Source organism: Guyanagaster necrorhizus (assembly GCF_019112545.1).
Source record: "Guyanagaster necrorhizus MCA 3950 unplaced genomic scaffold BT62scaffold_2, whole genome shotgun sequence".
In the NCBI taxonomy this organism is placed as follows: Eukaryota; Fungi; Basidiomycota; class Agaricomycetes; order Agaricales; family Physalacriaceae; genus Guyanagaster; species Guyanagaster necrorhizus.
The window spans coordinates 1,120,315-1,140,990 of NW_025064881.1; the positions used below are offsets into that span (position 1 = coordinate 1,120,315).

Consider the following 20,676-nt stretch of genomic DNA (forward strand, 5'->3'; position numbering starts at 1 on the left):
CTCCATCATCTTGGCTATCCACGTTCTTCTCAGCGAGCTTCTAGTGGACACTGAAGAAACACAATAGCGACAAATGATGGGGTTCGAACTGTCCCTAGAACCTAAGGCTTCTCCTTTGAGGACGTCTCATGATAGAGCAACAATGACACCTTCACATCCGATATATCTATAATCAATGCGTAGCCTCTGGATATTTCCCCTGTCACCTGTTGGACACTCGGAATGGTGACGTACTAAATTGAAAGAAGGCTCAGGCTGCTGTGGACCCCCGGCGTGTGTCAACTGAGTATTCGTGCTTTTTCCAAGGTATAAAAGGCAGGTTGATCTTGTCCCACGTCGGACTATCACTGATCTCTCCTCATAATGTCTGCGCCATCCCCCCAATCGACCTCCGAACAGACGCCGCCTAATACTGCCGCCGTCGACGTATATCCTGAATTCCGAAAGGTTGCTTCTCCCAGTGCAGACAGGTATTCATTCCAAGGATATACTCTCGAGGAAACGATCCCCCCGCGCCATTCGAACAGAACGCTTGTTTTGTGTTTTGACGGAACCGGCAAGTCCTGTCGGAGCTACATACCAATAACCGTAACTGACTTTTGCATGATTGTTAATGTTAGGGGATCAATTCGACAGTGATGTATGTCCATCCAACCCTTTGCGCAGCTCAGGAACTCACACATCGAGATAGAACTCGAACGTTGTCAACTTTTTCTCGCTGCTCAAGAAGGATGATCCCAGCACACAGCTGGTGTATTATCAGGTAATTTTGTGGTGATCTTCTACCACCGTCTATCGCCTGACAGGTCCTTGGAGGCCGGTATCGGGACATATAGCATTCCTGAGATAGCCTCGCCCATAACAGCAAAGCTCAGCAGAATGGTCGACAGCATGATCGGTATTCATCTTGACGCACATGTTATGGGTACGTTTTGAGTACCTTGTTCCAACGAACCGCATTTGTTAACGCAGCGTCCTATCAGGGGGATACGAATTCCTTATGCAGAATTGTATGCATCGTTTTCTCCATTTCCGTTTAACCCCTCTGATCGCATAAACGCCCGCGCAGACGAAGCTGAAGATAAGATTTGTATTTTTGGGTACGTTTCTCTATCTCATTCAAACCCGCCGTCACACATGAGTACCAACATGACCTTAGGTTCTCCCGTGGCGCCTACGTCAGTACCTGAGTCATGATACACATCTCCGCCGTTTCTGATTATATATGTCTAGACGGCCCGAGCACTTGCGGGGATGTAAGTCGATCTTTACACACCTCTGAGATCCATTTTCTAATTCGATATCCATATAGGATACATAAGGTACGACGGTCATGCTGTGGATCCAGAAATTCATCACTGTACCAATATTGACACCAGATCGGACTTCTCCCTCGATGCAACCACCAACAAGTCCCATTCGCCTACCGCATGTACTCGCGCGAAGATGAACTGGGCTGGGCACAAAGCGCGGCCTTCAAAAAGGCCTTTTCCATCGACGTCGACATTCACTTCTTAGGCGTATGGTAAGACCTCCTCCCTCCCTTCCCTGAGAATTCACAATTTAATCAATTAACCACCCGGACAGGGACACCGTAGATTCGGTAGGGATCATTCCCCGCCGGCTCCCCTTCACGGCTTCGAATACGCACGTGCGCCACTTCCGCCATGCATTGTCCCTGGACGAGCGCCGCGTTCGCTTCATACCCGCCTTGTGGCACCGTATTCACCCCAGCACGGCCCAGCTCGGTGTCCAACCCGGCGAAATGCCCAAACCCCAGCGTCGCCGCAAGCCTCACAGCGAGAAGACCCTCGACGAGCACGAACAAGAGTATGAAGCAGCCACGGTTTGCCACCAGACCGATACGCCAACGGATGTGGAAGAAGTTTGGTTCGCGGGGTGTCACTGCGGTCGGTACCTTATTTCATCCCCACAGGCACGGGCGCTGACCCTTTCTCAGATATCGGCGGAGGGTCCGTGGCCAACGAGGTTCCTAACAGCCTAGCGCGTATTCCGTTCCGCTGGATGATCAGGCAATGTTTCCTTCTCAAAACGGGTATCATGTTCCACCGTGAGCTGCTCAAGAACTTTGGAATAGAGCCTTCGACGTTATACCCGGAGGTGAAGCCTCGCCCTCCACCGATTACGAGCCTTCCGCCCGCATCCGAGTCGAATGGTGATGTCGTCTGTGAAGAAACGGAGGATCTCCGCGATGCGCTCTGCCCCTTGTATGATCAGCTCTCGCTTGTCCCCGCCTGGTGGATCCTGGAGTTATTGCCAGCCAAGGTGAGATACCAGAAGAAAGATGACACCTGGGCCAAGACCCTCACGTGCGTCCCCCGTACCTCTCGATGAAAAAGGATAGCTCTGACCCTCCCCCACCGCAGTCTGAACGGAGGTCGCCCAAGGCATATTCCACGACAGAAGATGCAAGGCATCAAGGTCCATCGCACAGTGAAATTGAGGATAGAGTCTGAGGATGTTGCAGGAGGCAAATATGTACCCAAGGCTGACTGGACCGTGGAGCCGACTTGGGTTGACTGAGAAGGCTTCACGCAGATGCATATGCGAACCAATTGTTTTCCTTATTTTCTCTATTATGACGCCGCGACAACTTACTGCAAGTTTCGTACATACTCAATCAGACCCCTAAACCTGTGAATGAATAAAATAATCTCTTCGACAATTCGGCACACGTACCGCACAGATCGACCTGTCATGCCCTTTTCAAGGTAAGGCGTGGGCCGGGTTACCTATGATACGCATGTCAGTTGACATTTCTCGCAAGTATCCTCGTCAGTGCGCTCACCTCCATAGTACCGGCAATATCGATATGGGCCCATTTCAGGGAAGGCTCATCACCATCAATACCTTCAACAAATGCCTTCAGGAACAGCGCTGCCGTACAACTTCCAGCGGGTCTGCCACCGGTCTAAACGCATCGTTTCAGCAAAGCATGAAGATTGCAAGCATGACCACTTCCACTCACGTTACACAGGTCAGCATTAGACGAATAGATCTGGGGACCATAATCTTCGTCCAATGGCATACGCCAGAATCGATCAAATTCAGTCTCTCCTGCGATGCGGAGTTCATCCCAAAGCTTATCCGACGTGGTGAATACACCAGAGTATAGATCTCCCAGCGCAATGTCTATGGCACTAAGCAGGTGATCAGCCCGAAAAGAGAAAAAAGCGAGCTCAAATTCGGTACGTACCCAGTCAGGGTAGCCACGTCTATAAGCGTGTGAGGCTTGTACTCGGAAGACGCATAATAGATAGCATCTGACTAACAGATGAAGGGAAAAAAAAATACAGCACAAGCCTCAGAGACGCACCAGCAAGAACCAATCGACCTTCAGCATCCGTGTTATCTACTTCCACCGTTTTGCCGTTCATGGCATAGATTCTATTACCGTTAGTTCCCGAAGGAGTCGCATGATGGAGAAGCAAAGAACTCACATGTCACCAGGCTTGGTCGCACTCGGCTGATATCGTGTCATTAAGATACCAGTTACTGCATTAATGAAGAATACCTACTCCAGGAAGGTTCTCCGTCAGTGGAGTGATAGTGACCAGGTTAACCGGAAGCTTAAGTTTAGCGATGGCTAGCGTAGCGGCGACAACAGAGGCGGCACCACCTGCACCGGACATTGCATTAGATGTCTTCTTGTCATCAAAAATCCGAGATGCTCACCCATATCGCCACGCATCAATTTCATAGCCTGTTAGAACTTGATCAACGCCTCGTTAAACCCGTAGCTCGTCACGGTATCACTGACCGCTGATGGCTTCAAGCTGATTCCTCCAGAATCGAAAGTGATACCCTTGCCAACGAAAGCGACTGGTTTGTCATCCTTTGAAGGTGCGCCCTTGTAGTGACTGAACACCATGAGCAGAGCCGCTAAAAGATATTTAGAATAAGACCAACATTTCGAGCAACTTGGCGGGCTCTGCCGTGCCATGGGTGACGGAAAGGAATGTTCGCATTCCTTTCTCCTCGGCCCAAGCTGTATGACGTATTCAGCATGATAATCAGTGATTCTGAGATACCCTCAGACCTTCATCTCGAACGAAGATTTCGATATTGTCGATGCCAGCAAACGCCGATTTGACGCGTTCCGTAAAGGCCTAGGGACACAATGAGCGTGGAATTTGACACATGCAGCTTGACGGATGGAAGAAGGGCAGGGAAGACGACTATTCTTGTTATCTGATGCCTGATCAGCATGCGCCAAAGGGCAGCAGAATGTCATGACACAGTACTACGCCAGTTTTCACCCCGGAAAAAGGAACAGCACCAGCGGCGGAATGACGAGATGGACTCACTGTTGGAGTCACAATATTTGCTGGCAATTCCATAAGCTATAGATACGTTCAGCTTTCACGGTCCAGATTTGAGGCCTGAGGGAACCACTTACGGTCCTAGCAAAATTCTGCGACTCTGCATATACCACTCCACGGTTCCACTCTTCCGAGCTCTGCTCAGGAGAAAGGTTAAGTTTTTCAGGGATAGGCTCCTTCAAATTCGGGTCGAATCTCGAAGGAGTCGGAGAAGTCTTCAACGTGAACGAGTACTGTGCCAAATGGGCCGCGACAGCTACATCGATGATGAATCCCTATTAATAATATACAAGTAAACGAAAAGAGATGCGCACCAGCTGCATGTGGATCTAGAGAAGCATCGATCTTCACGTCTTTGACGCCGTCGATGGCCTTGACCGCTTTGACGGCACTCCCTACTGCCTTCCTCACCACCTCCCGCTTCGCGCTACCCGTCTTCTTCTCAAAGCCATCTCCCAGCGACGACAGAGCAGTCAACTGCTGAGGTGGGGTATTGTAGAATACCCTGGTCGTGCCGACTTTTGCTGGTTTCTCCCCTGTAGGGGCACTGGCCCAAAGCTCCGACGTCGCCTTGGGATCGTGAGGAATGATTCGAGCTGTCGACATTGCCTTTAGAATGTGTAAGGATCCTGCGTTGTGTGATAGTCGTGTGCGAGATATGAGAGTTCTGGGAAAGAGCATCCCGGAAGAGAGGGTGCCGGAATTCAGTCAACGATCACGCGCTTGAAGTACATATCAAAAGTTGCCTTTTCGGATTCCGGTTCGGAAATCGAGAAGGGGTTGAATCCATACGATGTAAGAATCAATGTGACGATGCACAGTATTGTGTTCCCAAGTCCAAAGAAAAGAAGAATCCGTTTTAAAAGTCTATTTCAGCCTGTACAAGTCTCATTCGAACTCGAAAGAATCCCTCTATCTGATTCAACAATTAATCATTACAAAATATGTTATGTGCATCCCAATGTTCCCCAAGTCCAAAGAAAAAGAAAAGTAATCAAAAGTCCATGATGTTAATTTAACAAATCCGCGGACGTGCAATGTCCAGAGGCATGTGTACTTCATATGTGAATGGAGCGGTTGCAGGGGGACGAGTTCATCGTTGGGGGCTGGAGCGTCCATATGTGTGGATGCGGCGTGCTCGATGTGGCGAAGTATTATTCACAGGTATACGGACTGTCATGGGTGCGTTCGAATGATCGCGAAAAAACAGTATGCCATCTGCAAAGAAAGAAGTAACGTCAGAAACCCAGAATAAACACCAAAAGAATGAACCTCACCTAATGTTGCGCAGTTGAGCGAAGTGGTTCTGCAGATACGGAGGGTATCTAGCCAAACGAAAGGACGGATTCGAATTTCATTTATGCATCCTCAAAATCGGGGCAGCGAACTCCGTGACTCTGCAAGAGCTGCCTTAACGTCAAGGCGCGGGTTTTCCAGATTTCCTTCTCGGTCGTCAGCCTTCTAACCGTCTCCTCCAGCTCATGCTGGTAGACCATCTTGCGCTTGCGGCTCCTCCTAGCCGCAAGGGTGTTCTGTCGCCTCTTGTACTCGACTTTTTCCTGGTCCGTGGCACCAGCTGCAGGCGGCTCCTCTGTCAATTCATCCTCCTCATCGGATGGGATCGACTGGGGCCTCCTCCTCATGAAGAAGGCAGGGATCTCTTTCCTGGAGGTGACGGAAGGGGTGACGTAGCGACGGGGTTGAGTAGGCGCGTCAAGTCCGAGGGTGCTCGAAGCAATAGGAGAGCGACGCTTCCTCGGAATAGTGCCGTACGCGCCATCCATGGACGATGGAGGGGAAGGAGGGTAGGAGGATGAAGAATTGGCCGGCATAGTAGAAGCAGAGTTGGTGTTGTTCATCTGCTGAACATGCTGGTATTCAACAGGATAAGTCGCGGCTGGTATATCGTAAGAGTATACGGAGTTGTTCATGTAGTCAGAGGAGCTGTTTCCGAAAGAAGACATGTGATTGATCGGCTTGATCGAGGGAAACTGGATGGATGATTCGACTCTGAGTCACATTGCTTAAATACGATGAGCATTTGCAGTGAATACCGACGCCGACGCACAGCCACGCCTCTCGAAAGCGGTGATTGGTACTGCCACGCCTGACGTCATTGATTCGCAGTGCCGATCCAAGGGCCGAACAGTCGGCGTGAGCCAAAAGGCGATGGGGCGGAGTAAATGCGTAGCAAGCAACGGTGAGAAGCTGATACCGCGAAAAAGGAACAAAGAAGGTGATTGCCACCAGGGTCAAACACATACAGAATCTAATTGTAGACTGCGCCGACCGCTGACCCGCAATTATGCAGGCAGTGATGGACGTCCAAGGAGCGCTGTCTATACGTACCGATCAGCATGATAGCATTGCGCATTCGACAGGGCGTTTGTTGTCGAGTCTGAACGGTGGACAATGCCATCATAGGTTGACTATCTCTTGCACTGTAAATACCATTGAAAATACCGCGTCATTATTCCCCGGCAGGACTAGGCATTTCCATCGGTTTGTTGAGTTACATAGAGTTGTGATGCAAACATAAAGAGGGACCGAAAGTGCGTTCCGTCAGACACCCCAGAGAATCCTGACAGTCTCTAAGATTAGGACAAGTATTTTTGGCAAAAATACATACCGAAACACATTGAGTGATTTACCCCTTGACATTATCTGTCGACAGCGGATGTGCACAGCATCGCCAATCACAAGTAAGCACCTTCGTTGGCCGCCGTGGACGATGGCAGAACGCAGATGACTAGAGGCACCTGTCGAAAGGGAGCGTAGACTGTCGGGGTGCAAATTGACTTCCCCCTTGAGTGAGCTTGTCATGTGCCCGACTCGGCTCGGTGAAGACCAAAAGGCGGGGCGTAGTGTGTGGATTTAGCTCAATGTAGGTGACTCGTAGCCGAGACATTTCCGTGTTTTTGCAACGATAAGGTATAAGCATACAATTGGTAGAGTCAGACCGCCTCTGTCCAGTGAAAGGTGAGTTGCCAGGATCCAGTATACGGCGGATGCGAGTTGGTTCCTTCGAACCCATGGCCCCTGACGAAAACTCGGGTCAAAACTCTAACGGATCGTCCTCCATCCGCATAAAGATTTGCGTGTGCAGACACTTGCAGGCGTGTGTTTGGCCTGCATCGCATTGAGGAAGCAGTGAGGCTCGGAGGAGAGAAGTGATGTCATAGAACGGAACGGACGCGGGTCCTCCTGTGCTCCGAGGTCTAGAAATAGCCATGTGCATTATTACTAATTATCGCCGGGAATATGAACGCCGGATGACGTCAAAGGCGATGCTCTTGGAGATGATGCACTGCAAAACTGGCTCGTTGCTGCAGATCACCAATGATAATGTTAAAAGCTATGCAATCAACAAAGAACTGCATCACATACACATACCAGACTGCGCAATATTCAATCGGGCTGAAAACCGGAAAGCGTGGAATTGCATCATATAGGATGAGAGGAGGTTACAGCTTTTTCGTAGAGCATGGTGAATCATGCATCAGTAAGCCAAGTTCCAGGCCGTCTTTCCACCATGGGCCGACTGTCTTATGGAGCTTCAAGTCCAGGGTAAGATTCCTAGTAATCGCAAGTCAGACATCGGATATTATGGTTGTACAGAGCTTACCGTTAAACAAACATAAAGGAGGCAAAGTGGCTTCAGGATTGACGGAAAAAAAATAGTCTCTTCGAATATCAGCCTATGAATTCATGTCAAGGTGATAATAAAGAGATAAATTGAGCGGATACGGAATCGGAGGATGATGGCGGTCGAGAATGGACCCAGACCGGCCGGTTTTTCCCGATCTTAGCCTGCGACAAACAATGATCAACACAGCGCCCACCTACCTTCTCTTATCACCTCACTCTGTAGTCGACTGCAGTGCCGTAAAATGCGCTCTCAAATCCTTCCTGTCCTTCGCCTTGCGTCCCGTCCGGCCCTCAAGGTCGCCGCCATCCCTCGCACCACTCCCGTCCGTTATGCCCATGCCCACCAGGAATCCTTCGAGGCATTCTCGGAACGCTACGTGACCTTCTTCCAGAACGCTGAGGACCTCTTCGAGCTCCAACGCGGTCTTAACAACTGTTTCGCCCACGATCTCGTCCCCAGCCCTGCTGTCATCGAGGCTGCTGTCAGGGCTGCAAGGAGGGTGAACGACTACTCGACTGCTGTGAGGATCTTTGAGGGTATCAGTGAGAAGGTTGAGAACAAGGCGCAATATCAGGCGTATTTGGATGAACTCAAGCCGCTTAGGGAGGAACTTGGTACGTTGGAGCCTTTTTTTCACTTCTGCAGCGCGACTCATCACCGGCCTGGAAGGTATCATGACCAAGGATGAGCTGTACCCGAAATCATCATAAACAACAGCGGCCTTACTGCTAATCGGTGAGGTTGTGGTTAATCACTGCTTCTTTGGGGACGTGCTCATGAACTTTCTAGCTTACAGACAAAGTAATTGATATGGATAGCTTTACTTTGAAAATACTTTCTTTACACGCATGGCGGGTCGGCGAATGAGAGTCGTTTTTATTACCGTTTATTGCCTATGCTTAAGAACATAATCATGGCTGGTATGTATCAGACTTGCCATAGGGTCCCGTTCTGGTATGTTCCATACCATCATCGTACGAATCGCTCACCGTCGCTGTCTCTTTAAGGGTAACGGCTCGGTCCTATTCAAATGATCAACGTACCACATTTTCTTGATCAAGACGAGAAATGTTGGATTGAACAGGAATGTCATACGTCTACTGACCCAATGACCCGCTGTATCGGTATCGTTTCCATAGGCGATCTAAAGTGCTTGCAGCATGTGAAAGCATGTGGACATGCATACGCAGGTGCCTTAAAGCACTGCGGGGTAAAATGTTACTTATTATCAAACTATAATTATTACGACAGCGATTGCGTCCAGACAATAATCGTACACTTCTTGTTTAGCTTCGAACCCGGCCCCACTCACATATCAATGCCTTTACCTGCAGGCTGAGCGATCCTCCCGCCGGCGCCAAAGACCTTGTGCTCAGGCTGCACATCCCTCGTGGGCCGATTAGCTTCAGCCTTGTAGTGCGCAAACTCCCTCATCTTCTTCTCGTTCTCGAGATAACCATGCTGCTTCTTGTCCTTCTTTGGCGGCAACTCCTCTTGATTGTGCGGATCATGTCTTTCCTCCCCTGCAGTGGGAGGCCCTGTGGGCCTCGGATAGTCCAAGACGGTGTCGTCGACAGCTCTGATTGGTGCCGGCTCAGTAGTACTTCAAGTAGAAAGAGTTAGTCGACAACAAGGAGGGGATTGGAGGTACTGACGATGTATCGACGTGCGGTTTATGCCTTGCGGAGAGCGAGAGACGACGGCCTCCGACTTTCACTGCACAGCCGGAGAAGGTATGATATCATCATCGTACACTGGGACCCACAAATTAATGAACAACAGGCTTGCCTGCGGGCGGGTGCGGTATCGGGACCTCTGGCATGATTGTTGAAGTGGCTGGAGATGGGGGGAAAAAGGCGACTGTTATATAGCCAACGGTCCACGTGTCGAGTTCACGCCTGGAACTGAATGGATCATGGGTTGCAATGATGGAAATCGCAAGCCACCGGTCATCGTCATTGTCGGTTCCAGGCCATCAGCGTAGGACAGTGGTACGATAGTTATGAATGTTAGAAGAATTCCATGTGCCCTCGGGTAGGGAACTCACAATTACTGGGGATCATGATGATTGGCTGCGGCCTGAAGAAGGAAAATAAACACAAAGCAGATCTTGTTGACTACAATGAAGGCAATGCTGGCCAGAAGTATACTACGTTATTCGAAGTAGCTTGAGGCAATATCTTTCCCCTCGTCAAACTTGTACAAATTCTCACGACGATCGAATTTCCGGGGCCATCAAGGCTTGATCACGAACCACCACCATCTCCATTGCATATCCACTGCTCTTTCGTACTGATCTAATCTCCGCTAAAGACTGGAGCTCCAAATCCCATATGCCATCGGACGAGTATTGTACAAGTGAGTCATCCTAGTAGAACTCGGCTAAGAAAAATCTGAAGTAAGAAAGTTATTTCAGTGCAACGTCCCATGTAACCGCGCAGGTTCGTACGATGTCCTCTTCAGCCTCAAATATGCCAGAACCTCTCTGCACACCATGGATGACTCTCCTTCAACCCACTGCCTTTCGTGATTTAGATCACAGGTGTGACTATCTTTTTCCGTTCTCCTTGACACTAACATCCAACAGGCTCCACCAGGAAATCCTTGCGTACTCCGCCTATGCCGAACCAACCTTTGCAGAAGTCCATATACGCAAAAAAGTCTTTCGCTTCATTGATAATGGTGTTAAGAGCTCTATTCCTGGGAGTCGCGTCGGGATATTTGGGAGCGTCGTGACTGGGTTGACTATTCCTGTTCCGTATGTCCCCAAACCTCTTCGTTTCTTCTCTCGATTCCATTGACATCATACTAGGGACTTGGACTTGGCCATCATCACGGAAGACATGACGAAAACCGATGTCAAAAGACAGCTCTTCAGGCTTCGAGACCGATTCCGACGCGGGCGGCTCATTGACGGTGCGGAGGTGCGGTTTCACGCCAAGGTACCGATTGTGAGGTTCACTACGCGTCCGGAGTATGGTGTGTGTCTCTTCATCTCTCGCATGTACGTTCCTCTCAGAAGCTGACAGGCTCGATGAGTGTGGACATTGGTGTGAACAACACTGATGGCATGCACGTCGCGGAGATGATCAAGGACTATCGGGAGAAGATGCCTGAATTGAGGCCCTTGGTGCTTGTCATGAAGGGCCTACTTGCGCGATCTGGGTTCAACGATCCAGCCCGTGGCGGTTTGGGGAGCTATCCGTTGGTTTGTATGTGCATCAGCTTCTTGCAGGTGAGAGCCATTTGGTAGAGCCTGCACAGTGTCCTGATGAAGATAGGTTAACCCGCCGTTAGAGTCACTGGGGAAACTCCTTACTGGAATGCTTTATTACTACGGCGTTTCGTTTCCGTATGAGACGTCTTATATATCTGTGAGAGAAGGCCAGGTGTTGCTAAAGTCGACTGCGACGTGGTGCGAAACTGAGGATAAACTCGTCGTACAATGTTTGACAAATCCCAGTAAGACGACATCTCTTTAGCATCAAGTAAAAAACTGACAGTGCCCGCTAGAAAGTAATATAGCCTCGTCAGTAGATGGCACTGCAAAGCTCCGTAAAATCTTCAAAGAGGCGTATGTGAAGCTTTCGGAAGTCACGATCGATGATCCGTTGGTGCTCGGTACGATTGTAGGTTATCCGCAGAGAGTGAGTACGTCGTCTTTTCGAAATTTCTCTTGTTCTCACGTTCTGGCAATAGGTGCTTGATCATCGTGCGGCTATCAAGGCCTTGGTCGATGCTCGACCGCCTGCCATTCGGATGCCAGGGCTTCACCGCGATTCCTTGCCTCGCAGCAATGGAGGACGGACAAATGAGAGCCGAGGGAGTCAGGGAAGATCCGATTCTGCGAGTTCCAGCGGCCACCGGCGGCGGTACACCAAAAACGTGAAGTCGTGATTCCGTCTTGTGTACATTTATATTTTAGGCTGGATTTCTTGGACGGGTGTTATCCCAAAGTGTTGCTCTATATACCTCTTGTCCAATTTTCTATAGAATTCTTTGCTCCTTCAAAAAGTACTACTCTTCAGCATAGCGATTTGGTGTGCTCAGTCATCATCCACAAGATCTCCCTTAGCTCGCAGGGCTTGATAGAAATCCTCAATCCGTTACAAGAGCTCCGGCATTTGACCATCTGTGAACCTACGGTACCGTTGTTTGAGGGCTTACTACCCTATTTCACAGCAGTTTGTGCAAAAGTTGTTCGGTGATGGTACTTTTCTTCTCCGAAGCTTGCATTGACCGATGTTCGCTTGCATAGGCAGTCGACGGTTGAACGTTGAATGGTCACTGATGGACAATGCTATCGAACGGCGTGCTATACACAACTTGGACTCTTGTGAAGTTTCTTCCATGAGAAGAAAGATAACGCTGCATTTTGAACTGGAGTTATCCAGCCATTGTTAAAATGTTTTCGGCAATAGCTGATTCTACCTTGTCGTCTTTTCGTGTCTAAGGCATCCATGTAGTGATAAGATTTTGTACAATAGATTGATATACTATAGATCCGTCGTCCATCCGTATCCCAATATTTCAAGGCGTGCCAAAGGGACCGAGGGATTAAATAAGGAGTTTTTTCAAGGAACAAACGTGTACGACGTTGAAGAGTAGGAACTTGCGGGCTCCAGAAGAGCGATAGAGGCTGCTGGGATGTCGTGAAGTCGAGTATCTCTCAATCACTGTCAGAAGATTCTTCAACGCCTTTCCAATGCGCTTGAAGTGAAACCCGCTGCTGCCAAGTATCGCGATGCCCACTAAAATGAGTGTGAGGCATCGATATCCTCGGGGATATCCATGTCCAAGTCTTGTTCCTCTTCCTCTTCCTCGTCGCTCGACTCTTCATCCAGATCCTCCATACTGGCATCCAAATCTACTTCTTCCTCTTCCTCTTCTTCCTCTTCCTCCTCTTCGCCTTCCATTACAGAGGGAGGGCCACCAGAGATAGCAGAATCCCCCTCGTCGTCTTCCGGAGTAGCTTCATCTGCCTTTACATTTTTTCACTACGGCGACCAACAAGGGAGCAGCACTACTCTTACCTCTTGCTTCTCTTCTTGCTGCGTCTTGACGCGTCCGATGGGTACGACGGTCTTGAAACCACGGGTACGGATGTTATTATCCTGGATAAAGTGAGGTGATAGAGACGCGTGGCGGGGCAAAGCGTACGGACCATTTCCTCCAGCTCGTTTTCTTCTTCACTCAGCTCATCCAGCTCGCGTTGCAGGTCGCGGTATTCCTTCATTCGGCCGTACATGGGCTCGTAGCCGGCGTTTCGCAATGGCATAGGACGAGTAGGAGGCATTGGGGGAAGCAGGTGGGGGAACCGGGGCTCTCGCGGCAGCACCGTCGCTGTTGCTACTGACATTATGGCCGACTGTCCTCGTTATCGTCGTCGCGTCGTCGTGGTTCCAGGAATAGTCGTGCCGGAGATGACATCAAGGCACCCAAGCAAGCGCCGATTCCCGGTGCGTTCTATTGTTCACCTGACAATAAGCCTGGGTACGCTGATCCTACTCCTCTAACTTTTCTTTGTTCTTTACTCACCGTCATGCCAGAGGATATTGCGAACCGTCTCAAGGAAGAGGGTGATGCGCTAAATTCGATCAGGCTCTGGTCAAGTACACAGAGGCAATCGAAATTGACGGATCCAATGCCATCTTGTGGGCGAACAGAAGCGCTTGTCATCTGTCGATGAAATGATAGTGAGCAGTTTTTCCTCAGATTCAAGCTTCGTGTCTTAACGATATCACTATTAGCCTGGGCTCAGTTGGAGACAGCCGTAAAATGAGTTCAACGTTTTCGCTGAGTATATCCTAAAACAGTTGGGAGGCGGGAGCTTGTGTGGTGCAGTCGCATTGTAGTGCCCCCCTCAATATATCGGACTGTCTGGAGAGCTATGGCCACTTGACACGCCGTTGCTATGCTCAAGCTTCGCAAGGATACCCTGACCAGACTCCGACCTCAGCATAAGGAAGGAGCCTCTATGAGAGCCTAGTCCAAATGTTGACAGCCGATGCGTGATAATTTAGGAGACAGTCACTGTGGTTATAGTGCCACATATGGCATTCAATCCCATGTTTTTGCATGCAGATACGGCTTTTCTTATCTGATATGTTCTTCGGTAGGCAACAGAACTCGACCCGACGTACTACAAAGCTTGGGCCAGACTTGCTATTGCGAAAAATGTAAGTAACATTTTTGTCCAGGATTGTTCTATGCGTTCGTCCTTGCTAGTAATCTATCAAAACAAAAGGATACCTTTAATTGAAGCCTTTCAAGGTCTCGTTTTTGCTATGAAGCCTCCACAGTGACGCGTTTGATTTAAACTGTCTCGCACTTTAAATTTTATTTCAAAATCTCGTTCTCGCGTCGTCGGTGATTCCAAGTTCGATCCTGCTCACGAGTTCCACAGGCTTTGCAGGAGTACCTCCCCAGCGCCTTGGCGTGGCAGCGCGCTCTGGACACTCTGCCAACTGAGAATCTCACACCGATGCAAGGACAGCAGCGTCAAGAGTACCAGAGCGACTCGAAGAAGCCACTGACCGCTTGCATCGAAAGGCCAGCAATGGCGATCGGTCGGCCAACTCACGTTATTATAGAGACGGAGAAGGAAAGCAGCCATGGGAAGTAGCAATAGAGATGATGCCGGCCTTAGAGGCGTCCGGAAATACTAGGAGCAGCGTGAGCTCTCCTTTCTCTTCTTCACTAATGTGTTCTGATGACTCCTAGGTTTGGATTCTGCATGAAGCGTATGAAGTGAGATTTTCGTCGTATTATGATGATCGCCCTCACCCTGGTTCAAGGAATTCGCAGAGGGCGTGCGGATCATGAAAGGAGTGACGGTTGATGAGGGAGGAGTACTCAGAGGAGAAGAAAATGCATGGTTCTTTCCTCGTCGTGCATTCACGCCGATATTCACAACAATTGTAGGGCTTGCAGCACCTCTCGAACGGGCCCGTCAGGGAAGATCGCATCTTCCATCTGGAAAAAGAGTCGCTGTGGATCAGTGCTTACAACCGACTCGGTAAGATTTCTATGGTCTTCAATCCACTGTCTGACTGGCTCTCCTAGGCACACTTGAACGCGAAAGACACAATCCACGGCTCGCTGCCGGGCCTGATTATGTGAAACGCGAGGCCCCCTCCCGACTGGCCGAAAAGGGATGGGAAGTTGTTCGTCCAGACGTCGACCTAACTATCCGGTCAGTCTCCATCCTTGTTTTCGAACCTCGTCCGACTGTCGTCTCAAAAGTTCTGGATTCTTCGGGGTAAATTAGAAGGACTTGACAACAGTGTCGTTTCGGAATGCGAGTACTACAGTCGATGTCTTGAGGTCCTCGAGTGGGGGCAGGATCTGTGGAAAGAAGTTCCGACATCTGTGCGCGGCGAGGTTTCTGAAGAGACGTTCATTCGGGGATTACGAAATTTGTATCTGGAGTCGATATTGGTGGTGAACCCGACTTTATCTCTGAGGTTGTCTAGACTCATATTTTCAGTCCTTCGGTCTTGATCGACGCGATACGATGCTCGTGGAGAAGCTGACGGCAGAGGCAGATATTCTGCTGAGGAGCCTAGAGGCGGACTCGGGCGCTCGGGATGATGTAGACCCGGGGTTCAAGTTGTCGTTTTACGATTATTGTCGCGGAAATGCCTACGCGTACGCGTTTCCAAATTACTGAAGAGTCATGTCTAACTATATTCTAGTTGCAAAGCCTTCGTCCACTCTGATCTTGCTAAACGCGGATTGTCCGTAGAGGAGAACAACCAGCTCGCGGGGGAGTACTACCTGTAGGCTGCAGAGGCATATCCTGTGGATGACGAGAAGTATTGTCGTGAGTGTCGGCTATCTACTGTTACTTTCTCGTCGCTGATTCCATTCTCGACAGGATACCTCAATGCTGCCATGCAGCATCTTTGTCAACAGACGGGGTTGACAACTCGGAAGATGCTGGATATCATGGCCCGATTCCGGGTGTCAGTGAATGAGTCGAAGGGGACGTGGCATCAGCATCCATCAAGGATGAGGCTGGAGATGGACCGTTCGAGCGGGCTGATGATGCAGAGGGAAGATGAGCTGAGGAGAACGATTTCGTCGGGAACACTGTCGTTAGATATGGTACTGACTATAGGGATTCTGAGGTAACTGAGCTAATGACGTGCGGTATATCCTGTTATGCGTATACATAGTAATATTAGATGCTTCCTGCCAGGCTCAAGTACTTACCAGTAAGAACCGACAAAGATACATGTACTCCGTCAAGAGGTAACCAAAATATGTACTGCGAATCCATATACGGCTCGCATCTAGGTGCTGACATTTGCCTTCCCAGCTTACGATCGTCTGCTCGTTGTGGCCGTAAGATGCCCTGGGACGTGTTATTAATGGCCAGATGACGAAGTCGTGCGTGTTGAAGTAAACTGATCGGATCGATGCCAGGAGTCACTGGGAGTAGTTATCTGTAGGAAGGTTTCTGCTGCACGCGTAGTTGCCACGAAGCATTGAATACACCACGCCTTTGCTGGATATTTAGTACTTGGAGAAATTTATTTATTTAAGCCAGACGGGAAGGAAAATGATATTGAAAAGTAGTACGGCGGCTGAGTCTGATGTATGGTTCGGTGCAGCGTACTTATACGCTATTATGTAACATGACACTTGACCTAAGCGAGTCAAGTAGCCAAAAGCAATAGAAGTTGAGAAATGCCACACTAAAATGACATTCTAGCATGTGCAAGACTGGCGTCAAGTGATGGCTAATTTGGATACAAGGATACACGGAAACACGATTTCTGGGTATTGTTGTAACGACATTATGAAGAAAGCTCGTAACTGTTAAAAATATCAGGCGTCGCAAACACAGAAGAGCATTGATACACATACGTCGTTGGGACCTTCTCTTGCTTGAGCCCCGTAATGTTCAGCGGGATTCCCAATTGCCCAAAAATCGTGCCGGCCCTGCATTGTCAGTACTTTGATCATCAGTACCAAGCCAACAGACTCACTGCAGGTTGACATCGGTATTAAGAAGATCCAGATACCCCAGAGGAATGATAGACAGCGAGGCCAACGCGCCTTGGGTGAGCAATACGTTCTCGATCACGCCGGAATCTGCCGTACCAAAGATGGGTACGACGAGGGGGTCGGAGAAGGTGTGGTCAAAGGAGGCGTATTCGGTAGAGTTAATTCCAGCGGAACTTGCAACGCGCTCGAGGGTGAGCTCAATGGGGAGGGGATTCTTCACTGTTGGGTGTTAGATGAGAAGGAAGAGGAGAGACTGTAGCTTACCGGTGAATGCGACACTACGTTGTATGGATGTGAGTTGGGTATGGAAAGACAGTATGAAGGGAGTACTCGACGAGGTTGGTTTCGAGGGATTCCAGCTACAGGGTTGAACATCAGCCACCGATGACCCGAGAATGAAAGGGCATACAGTTATGGTCACGGTAATGTTGGCGACTAGGCCAATCCCAAGGCTGTTGATGATGTCCCCAATCGAAAGGTCCGTCAACGTGGGGGCACCAAGGACCAAGGCAGCTAGAGAAAAGAGAAGAAGACTGAGCAACATTACACGCGGACAAGAGAGGGTTGTATTGAATGCATCCAAGTTATAGGCAGCAGGATAGACCGTATGACGCGACGAAACCATGTGAAATTATCAGATGACACGAACGCGTGTAATTTCTGAGAATCTGTACGGTGAAGGATCATTGAGAACCGGTATAAGAAGCGAGAGACACATGTGCAGCACCTGGGAAGAAATACGGCAGAAATTTTTGTTGGATTGCTAGAGTCACATGGCAGCAGTCCTAGTCAGTCACCGTTAATATTCTTCAGAGGATTCACTTAGGTTTTGTGTTCATTTCGGTGGATATCATAGTATCCAAACCATCATATTTTGTCATTAGCCCCTCATTGCATTTGCAACAAAAGTAATACATTTTACCACCCACTTCGTTTGAGTCTATCCTCGCGATTCTGAAAAGTCCCGCTGGTTACAGAAGTTATAAAGTCGAAATACACGATGGACGAGAGCCTCGTGGCCGATGTTCCTGATTACATAACCACGCCTTCAATAACCGCGGGTGGCGGTGCAATTATCTCTCCCACACGACCACTACTACGCTTTGTTTATTTTCATGATGGGCCGCTGGACGCAATACGACGAAGTGACTAACGTTATTTTATGTATTCGCCTCACGCTTAACTCTAACAGGATTCATACCGCCTCCCAGAAGGCATGGAACGCATTGGTTACGACTCAGACACCCAAACATACTATTATCGTGATGACGATGGAGGCACGTGGAAGGGCGCAGAGGGCGCTGAATATAGCGAGATGACCCGTGGTCTGTACTATCATGATGCAAACAGATTGCTAGCTGAGAAGCTACAGTAACAGACGCTCCTTCAAGAACTGAAGATATCGAAGCTGCTCCTCGTCAAGCAGACGGGTATCAACAGCTCGCTACTGACCTCGTACGTTCTTCCTGTCACTCTATCTCCCAACCTCATTATTCCAGGACCGGCCTATGGTCCCAATAACCTACATCCCCAACCCCAGCGCCTACCGCACCCTCTTCCCATTCTTCCTCATCATAGCCGTCATTCTACTTCTCGTATGGCGGCTCATCCTCTCACCGGGTTTGTCCGTACCAAAGAGCCCGTGCTTGCAGGATATGCAGGCATATTGGGTCCAGGCGGGCGATTCGTGCTGGGAGATTGCGAACAGACATGGGTACACTCTTGAGGAGCTGCGAGGCTGGAACTCGGAGGTAGAATGTGAATCGTTGATGCCCGGGACCACGATTTGTTTACCGGTGGAGAGTAAGTAGGAGGAGGGAGAATGGAATACTTGGTGGATGGATGGACGGACACGTATCTCAATACTGATATTTGTGTAGCTTATTTGCGTGATCATTCTCTGTAATATTTGATAGACTGCTATAATCTGTTACCTCACTACTTCCTACCATTCATCAAGACACATGGGTATCGGTTGTTTCCTCGTGAGTGCGCGTAAAACTCGCAGTCTGACTGTAGTTTTATAGGACAGTGTCCTTTTATATTCAATGTATAAGGGGACCAATTCCCAAGAGGGTGAGGTCGTAAATGCGATGTGCACTTTTTGAGGAGGGGCAAGTGGGAAGTATTTCCAAGGTAGACTTCTGTTCGCCGAATTAGCGAGGACGGTGGTGAAAACTCTAATAGCCCTACCGCCGAGACCATGAAGAGCGCAACTGTAAGTGATGTCGCCGAGCGACATAAAAGTTATGGATGTTAATCTCTTCAAGTTCAGGGCTAAGCCAGAGCTGACTCGGTTGGCAGCCTGATATTGAGAACGGAAATTTTCTGGGAGCAAGTGACTAGGTCTGGAAATATACGCGACCATACTGCTAAAATCCGACAGGCGAAGACCATATGATATGGAATTATTGAAGTGTTCGGAACGTCATGCGGACGAAAAAGTCAAGCCTCTTCTGAACCCGGAGAGAACGACATCGATGATAATATATCGATTGGATGAAGAACGAAATCAGCATTCATACGGGTCCCCGCAAGACAATACTCGAGAGATTCATATCAGTGATCTTTTGAACTGAAGACGGCCTCATTCTCTAATCAATGGGTCACTCCCCCAGACGGAGAAGACCGATCCTCCAAGATCAATTTGTCTGACAGGCTTAGGAGATGGTCCAGCAAGAGCTCAGAGTCCTGGGTGACAAGAAAGTGTGGAAAACAGGGTTGCCGCTAGGGTGATCTGTCCTCTTTTTCCTCTTACTACTATAGATCAGGATGACGGGTATGAATTATGGGGGCATAGCTCAGCTGGGAGAGCAACAGACTGAAGTTATTTAAGTGGTGATGTGTTCTGGAGGTCCCCGGTTCAATCCCGGGTGCCCCCATACATTTTCGAATACAAGTTTTTGCTTCGAAATTCACTAGGGCTGCGCACGAAATCTCCAGAGGGGGGGGGGGAAATTGTCCTTTCATACCGATCCTTGCGCAAAAGAAAGGAGGAGGGCTAATATAGTAATTTATTACTTATCATATACAAAGTTACATGACTGGACTGTGATGTGGCAGATTTTTTTCGACTCTTTGTCTTTGTATTTTTATACACCTTATTGATCTCTCAGGCTGTAAGTTACTGGAAAAGCAAAAAGATATCTATGCTTTTCCTTTGTAAATACAATATGTATATAATAATACTGAATATAATGCTCAAATACTGTCCAGCATAGTCACATGACAGGTAAGTTATCTCGATGAAACCCTTCTGGCGAGGGGTGTAAGTTACCAGTAATAAACACAAGTGTATCAAAACCTACATTTCATGTGCAACCCTAAACTTAATATGAAACCTCCAGGGAGGGGAAGGCGAGTTATGGTTTTATGCAGACTATTCGAAGGGGAGGGTTTTAATACAGTAATTTCAATTACCTATCACATGCAGAATTTTAGTTTTTTGTGTTTGTGTTTTCACAGCTTTTCTTTATCTCAGGAGCAGTAAGTCATCAGTAAATGTTGGCCTATACGGGTCCGACACGGGCTCTATAAGCTTGCAGAAACATTTTGCCATCTCAGTTTTTTGCTATTTCCCTCCTCTGCCTCATGTCGTCCTTCTCTGTGGCCGTCAATCCAGTCGTCGAGCGACACAGCCATCGTAAGTTCTTGATTCTTGATCACTTA

The 20,676-nt window shown here is 48.9% G+C and overlaps 11 protein-coding genes and 1 non-coding gene across 12 annotated transcripts; 7 read left to right on the plus strand and 5 right to left on the minus strand.

Annotated features, from left to right (window-relative positions):
- Window positions 1-216: 216 nt before the first annotated feature.
- Window positions 217-2,650, plus strand: BT62DRAFT_959841 (uncharacterized protein). The gene is made up of 13 exons (XM_043188520.1): window positions 217-556; window positions 621-640; window positions 692-763; window positions 817-925; window positions 984-1,010; window positions 1,070-1,100; window positions 1,160-1,178; window positions 1,234-1,256; window positions 1,313-1,322; window positions 1,380-1,525; window positions 1,588-1,910; window positions 1,961-2,330; window positions 2,388-2,650. The coding sequence occupies exons 1-13, from the start codon at window positions 364-366 to the stop codon at window positions 2,542-2,544; spliced, it is 1,500 nt and encodes a 499-aa protein (XP_043045429.1). The 5' UTR covers window positions 217-363; the 3' UTR covers window positions 2,545-2,650.
- Window positions 2,380-5,021, minus strand: BT62DRAFT_926128 (uncharacterized protein). Its single transcript, XM_043184950.1, has 15 exons — window positions 4,658-5,021; window positions 4,421-4,599; window positions 4,329-4,364; window positions 4,061-4,130; window positions 3,931-4,009; window positions 3,782-3,881; window positions 3,697-3,724; window positions 3,540-3,640; window positions 3,462-3,487; window positions 3,338-3,408; window positions 3,218-3,284; window positions 2,990-3,161; window positions 2,810-2,932; window positions 2,701-2,753; window positions 2,380-2,649 (listed from the first exon to the last, which is right to left on the minus strand). The coding sequence occupies exons 1-15, from the start codon at window positions 4,947-4,949 to the stop codon at window positions 2,616-2,618; spliced, it is 1,431 nt and encodes a 476-aa protein (XP_043045430.1). The 5' UTR covers window positions 4,950-5,021; the 3' UTR covers window positions 2,380-2,615.
- A 531-nt stretch (window positions 5,022-5,552) lies between these two features.
- Window positions 5,553-6,675, minus strand: BT62DRAFT_272236 (uncharacterized protein). The gene is made up of 2 exons (XM_043180325.1): window positions 5,621-6,675; window positions 5,553-5,561 (listed from the first exon to the last, which is right to left on the minus strand). Exon 1 carries the CDS (start codon window positions 6,305-6,307, stop codon window positions 5,702-5,704), a length of 606 nt encoding a protein of 201 aa, XP_043045431.1. The 5' UTR covers window positions 6,308-6,675; the 3' UTR covers window positions 5,553-5,561; window positions 5,621-5,701.
- A 1,558-nt stretch (window positions 6,676-8,233) lies between these two features.
- Window positions 8,234-8,726, plus strand: BT62DRAFT_959849 (COX5A-domain-containing protein; the record flags this gene model as incomplete). The annotated part of the gene is made up of 2 exons (XM_043188521.1): window positions 8,234-8,606; window positions 8,662-8,726. The coding sequence occupies 2 exons, from the start codon at window positions 8,234-8,236 to the stop codon at window positions 8,700-8,702; spliced, it is 414 nt and encodes a 137-aa protein (XP_043045432.1). The 3' UTR covers window positions 8,703-8,726.
- Window positions 8,727-9,163: 437 nt separating this feature from the next.
- BT62DRAFT_926131 (uncharacterized protein) lies at window positions 9,164-9,920 on the minus strand. Its single transcript, XM_043184951.1, has 3 exons — window positions 9,781-9,920; window positions 9,648-9,708; window positions 9,164-9,595 (listed from the first exon to the last, which is right to left on the minus strand). The coding sequence occupies exons 1-3, from the start codon at window positions 9,812-9,814 to the stop codon at window positions 9,301-9,303; spliced, it is 390 nt and encodes a 129-aa protein (XP_043045433.1). The 5' UTR covers window positions 9,815-9,920; the 3' UTR covers window positions 9,164-9,300.
- Window positions 9,921-10,467: 547 nt separating this feature from the next.
- BT62DRAFT_940921 (Nucleotidyltransferase) lies at window positions 10,468-12,020 on the plus strand. The gene is made up of 7 exons (XM_043187771.1): window positions 10,468-10,534; window positions 10,580-10,750; window positions 10,805-10,971; window positions 11,022-11,227; window positions 11,274-11,454; window positions 11,506-11,639; window positions 11,692-12,020. The coding sequence occupies exons 1-7, from the start codon at window positions 10,491-10,493 to the stop codon at window positions 11,887-11,889; spliced, it is 1,101 nt and encodes a 366-aa protein (XP_043045434.1). The 5' UTR covers window positions 10,468-10,490; the 3' UTR covers window positions 11,890-12,020.
- Window positions 12,021-12,362: 342 nt separating this feature from the next.
- On the minus strand, window positions 12,363-13,442 carry BT62DRAFT_990317 (uncharacterized protein). Its single transcript, XM_043190220.1, has 3 exons — window positions 13,157-13,442; window positions 13,026-13,106; window positions 12,363-12,974 (listed from the first exon to the last, which is right to left on the minus strand). The coding sequence occupies exons 1-3, from the start codon at window positions 13,349-13,351 to the stop codon at window positions 12,744-12,746; spliced, it is 507 nt and encodes a 168-aa protein (XP_043045435.1). The 5' UTR covers window positions 13,352-13,442; the 3' UTR covers window positions 12,363-12,743.
- A 92-nt stretch (window positions 13,443-13,534) lies between these two features.
- Window positions 13,535-15,777, plus strand: BT62DRAFT_999683 (uncharacterized protein; the record flags this gene model as incomplete). Its single annotated transcript, XM_043190839.1, has 11 exons — window positions 13,535-13,666; window positions 14,112-14,171; window positions 14,399-14,561; window positions 14,642-14,667; window positions 14,716-14,742; window positions 14,790-14,843; window positions 14,917-15,010; window positions 15,058-15,253; window positions 15,306-15,435; window positions 15,482-15,642; window positions 15,690-15,777. The coding sequence occupies 11 exons, from the start codon at window positions 13,535-13,537 to the stop codon at window positions 15,775-15,777; spliced, it is 1,131 nt and encodes a 376-aa protein (XP_043045436.1).
- Window positions 15,705-16,199, plus strand: BT62DRAFT_272566 (uncharacterized protein). The gene is made up of 2 exons (XM_043180326.1): window positions 15,705-15,817; window positions 15,872-16,199. Exon 2 carries the CDS (start codon window positions 15,889-15,891, stop codon window positions 16,126-16,128), a length of 240 nt encoding a protein of 79 aa, XP_043045437.1. The 5' UTR covers window positions 15,705-15,817; window positions 15,872-15,888; the 3' UTR covers window positions 16,129-16,199.
- Window positions 16,200-16,662: 463 nt separating this feature from the next.
- Window positions 16,663-18,016, minus strand: BT62DRAFT_926136 (uncharacterized protein). The gene is made up of 7 exons (XM_043184952.1): window positions 17,735-18,016; window positions 17,417-17,675; window positions 17,338-17,366; window positions 17,272-17,285; window positions 16,989-17,226; window positions 16,867-16,941; window positions 16,663-16,815 (listed from the first exon to the last, which is right to left on the minus strand). Exons 2-7 carry the CDS (start codon window positions 17,549-17,551, stop codon window positions 16,797-16,799), a joined length of 510 nt encoding a protein of 169 aa, XP_043045438.1. The 5' UTR covers window positions 17,552-17,675; window positions 17,735-18,016; the 3' UTR covers window positions 16,663-16,796.
- A 207-nt stretch (window positions 18,017-18,223) lies between these two features.
- On the plus strand, window positions 18,224-18,810 carry BT62DRAFT_926138 (uncharacterized protein; the record flags this gene model as incomplete). The annotated part of the gene is made up of 3 exons (XM_043184953.1): window positions 18,224-18,332; window positions 18,386-18,462; window positions 18,507-18,810. Coding segments are annotated over 3 exons (490 nt in total), but the record flags the coding sequence as incomplete, so codon positions are not given.
- Window positions 18,811-19,797: 987 nt separating this feature from the next.
- On the plus strand, window positions 19,798-19,889 carry BT62DRAFT_t20. Its single transcript has one exon. It is a non-coding gene; the product is annotated as a tRNA-Phe (tRNA).
- The last annotated feature ends 787 nt before the right edge of the window (window positions 19,890-20,676 follow it).

What these genes read in the sequence shown, in the direction of transcription:
- BT62DRAFT_959841 (XM_043188520.1), top strand. Translation starts at nt 364, where the DNA reads ATGTCTGCGCCATCCCCCCAATCGACCTCCGAACAGACGCCGCCTAAT. An exon ending in GGGATCAATTCGACAGTGAT is followed by an intron (nt 641 to 691) that starts GTATGTCCATCC and finishes ACATCGAGATAG; the next exon opens with AACTCGAACGTTGTCAACTT. An exon ending in CACAGCTGGTGTATTATCAG is followed by an intron (nt 764 to 816) that starts GTAATTTTGTGG and finishes AGGTCCTTGGAG; the next exon opens with GCCGGTATCGGGACATATAG.
- BT62DRAFT_926128 (XM_043184950.1), bottom strand. Translation starts at nt 4,949, where the DNA reads ATGTCGACAGCTCGAATCATTCCTCACGATCCCAAGGCGACGTCGGAG. An exon ending in TCAGCTTGAAGCCATCAGCG is followed by an intron (nt 3,725 to 3,781) that starts GTCAGTGATACC and finishes AAGTTCTAACAG; the next exon opens with GCTATGAAATTGATGCGTGG. An exon ending in AGGTCGATTGGTTCTTGCTG is followed by an intron (nt 3,285 to 3,337) that starts GTGCGTCTCTGA and finishes TCTGTTAGTCAG; the next exon opens with ATGCTATCTATTATGCGTCT.
- BT62DRAFT_272236 (XM_043180325.1), bottom strand. Translation starts at nt 6,307, where the DNA reads ATGTCTTCTTTCGGAAACAGCTCCTCTGACTACATGAACAACTCCGTA.
- BT62DRAFT_926131 (XM_043184951.1), bottom strand. Translation starts at nt 9,814, where the DNA reads ATGCCAGAGGTCCCGATACCGCACCCGCCCGCAG. An exon ending in GATACCGCACCCGCCCGCAG is followed by an intron (nt 9,709 to 9,780) that starts GCAAGCCTGTTG and finishes CCGGCTGTGCAG; the next exon opens with TGAAAGTCGGAGGCCGTCGT. An exon ending in AAACCGCACGTCGATACATC is followed by an intron (nt 9,596 to 9,647) that starts GTCAGTACCTCC and finishes TTCTACTTGAAG; the next exon opens with TACTACTGAGCCGGCACCAA.
- BT62DRAFT_940921 (XM_043187771.1), top strand. Translation starts at nt 10,491, where the DNA reads ATGACTCTCCTTCAACCCACTGCCTTTCGTGATTTAGATCACAG. An exon ending in TTTCGTGATTTAGATCACAG is followed by an intron (nt 10,535 to 10,579) that starts GTGTGACTATCT and finishes AACATCCAACAG; the next exon opens with GCTCCACCAGGAAATCCTTG. An exon ending in GGGTTGACTATTCCTGTTCC is followed by an intron (nt 10,751 to 10,804) that starts GTATGTCCCCAA and finishes ACATCATACTAG; the next exon opens with GGACTTGGACTTGGCCATCA.
- BT62DRAFT_990317 (XM_043190220.1), bottom strand. Translation starts at nt 13,351, where the DNA reads ATGTCAGTAGCAACAGCGACGGTGCTGCCGCGAGAGCCCCGGTTCCCC. An exon ending in AAAACGAGCTGGAGGAAATG is followed by an intron (nt 13,107 to 13,156) that starts GTCCGTACGCTT and finishes CACTTTATCCAG; the next exon opens with GATAATAACATCCGTACCCG. An exon ending in AGCAAGAAGAGAAGCAAGAG is followed by an intron (nt 12,975 to 13,025) that starts GTAAGAGTAGTG and finishes AAAAATGTAAAG; the next exon opens with GCAGATGAAGCTACTCCGGA.
- BT62DRAFT_272566 (XM_043180326.1), top strand. Translation starts at nt 15,889, where the DNA reads ATGCAGCATCTTTGTCAACAGACGGGGTTGACAACTCGGAAGATGCTG.
- BT62DRAFT_926136 (XM_043184952.1), bottom strand. Translation starts at nt 17,551, where the DNA reads ATGTTGCTCAGTCTTCTTCTCTTTTCTCTAGCTGCCTTGGTCCTTGGT. An exon ending in ACATTACCGTGACCATAACT is followed by an intron (nt 17,367 to 17,416) that starts GTATGCCCTTTC and finishes TCAACCCTGTAG; the next exon opens with CTGGAATCCCTCGAAACCAA. An exon ending in AATACCGATGTCAACCTGCA is followed by an intron (nt 16,942 to 16,988) that starts GTGAGTCTGTTG and finishes CTGACAATGCAG; the next exon opens with GGCCGGCACGATTTTTGGGC.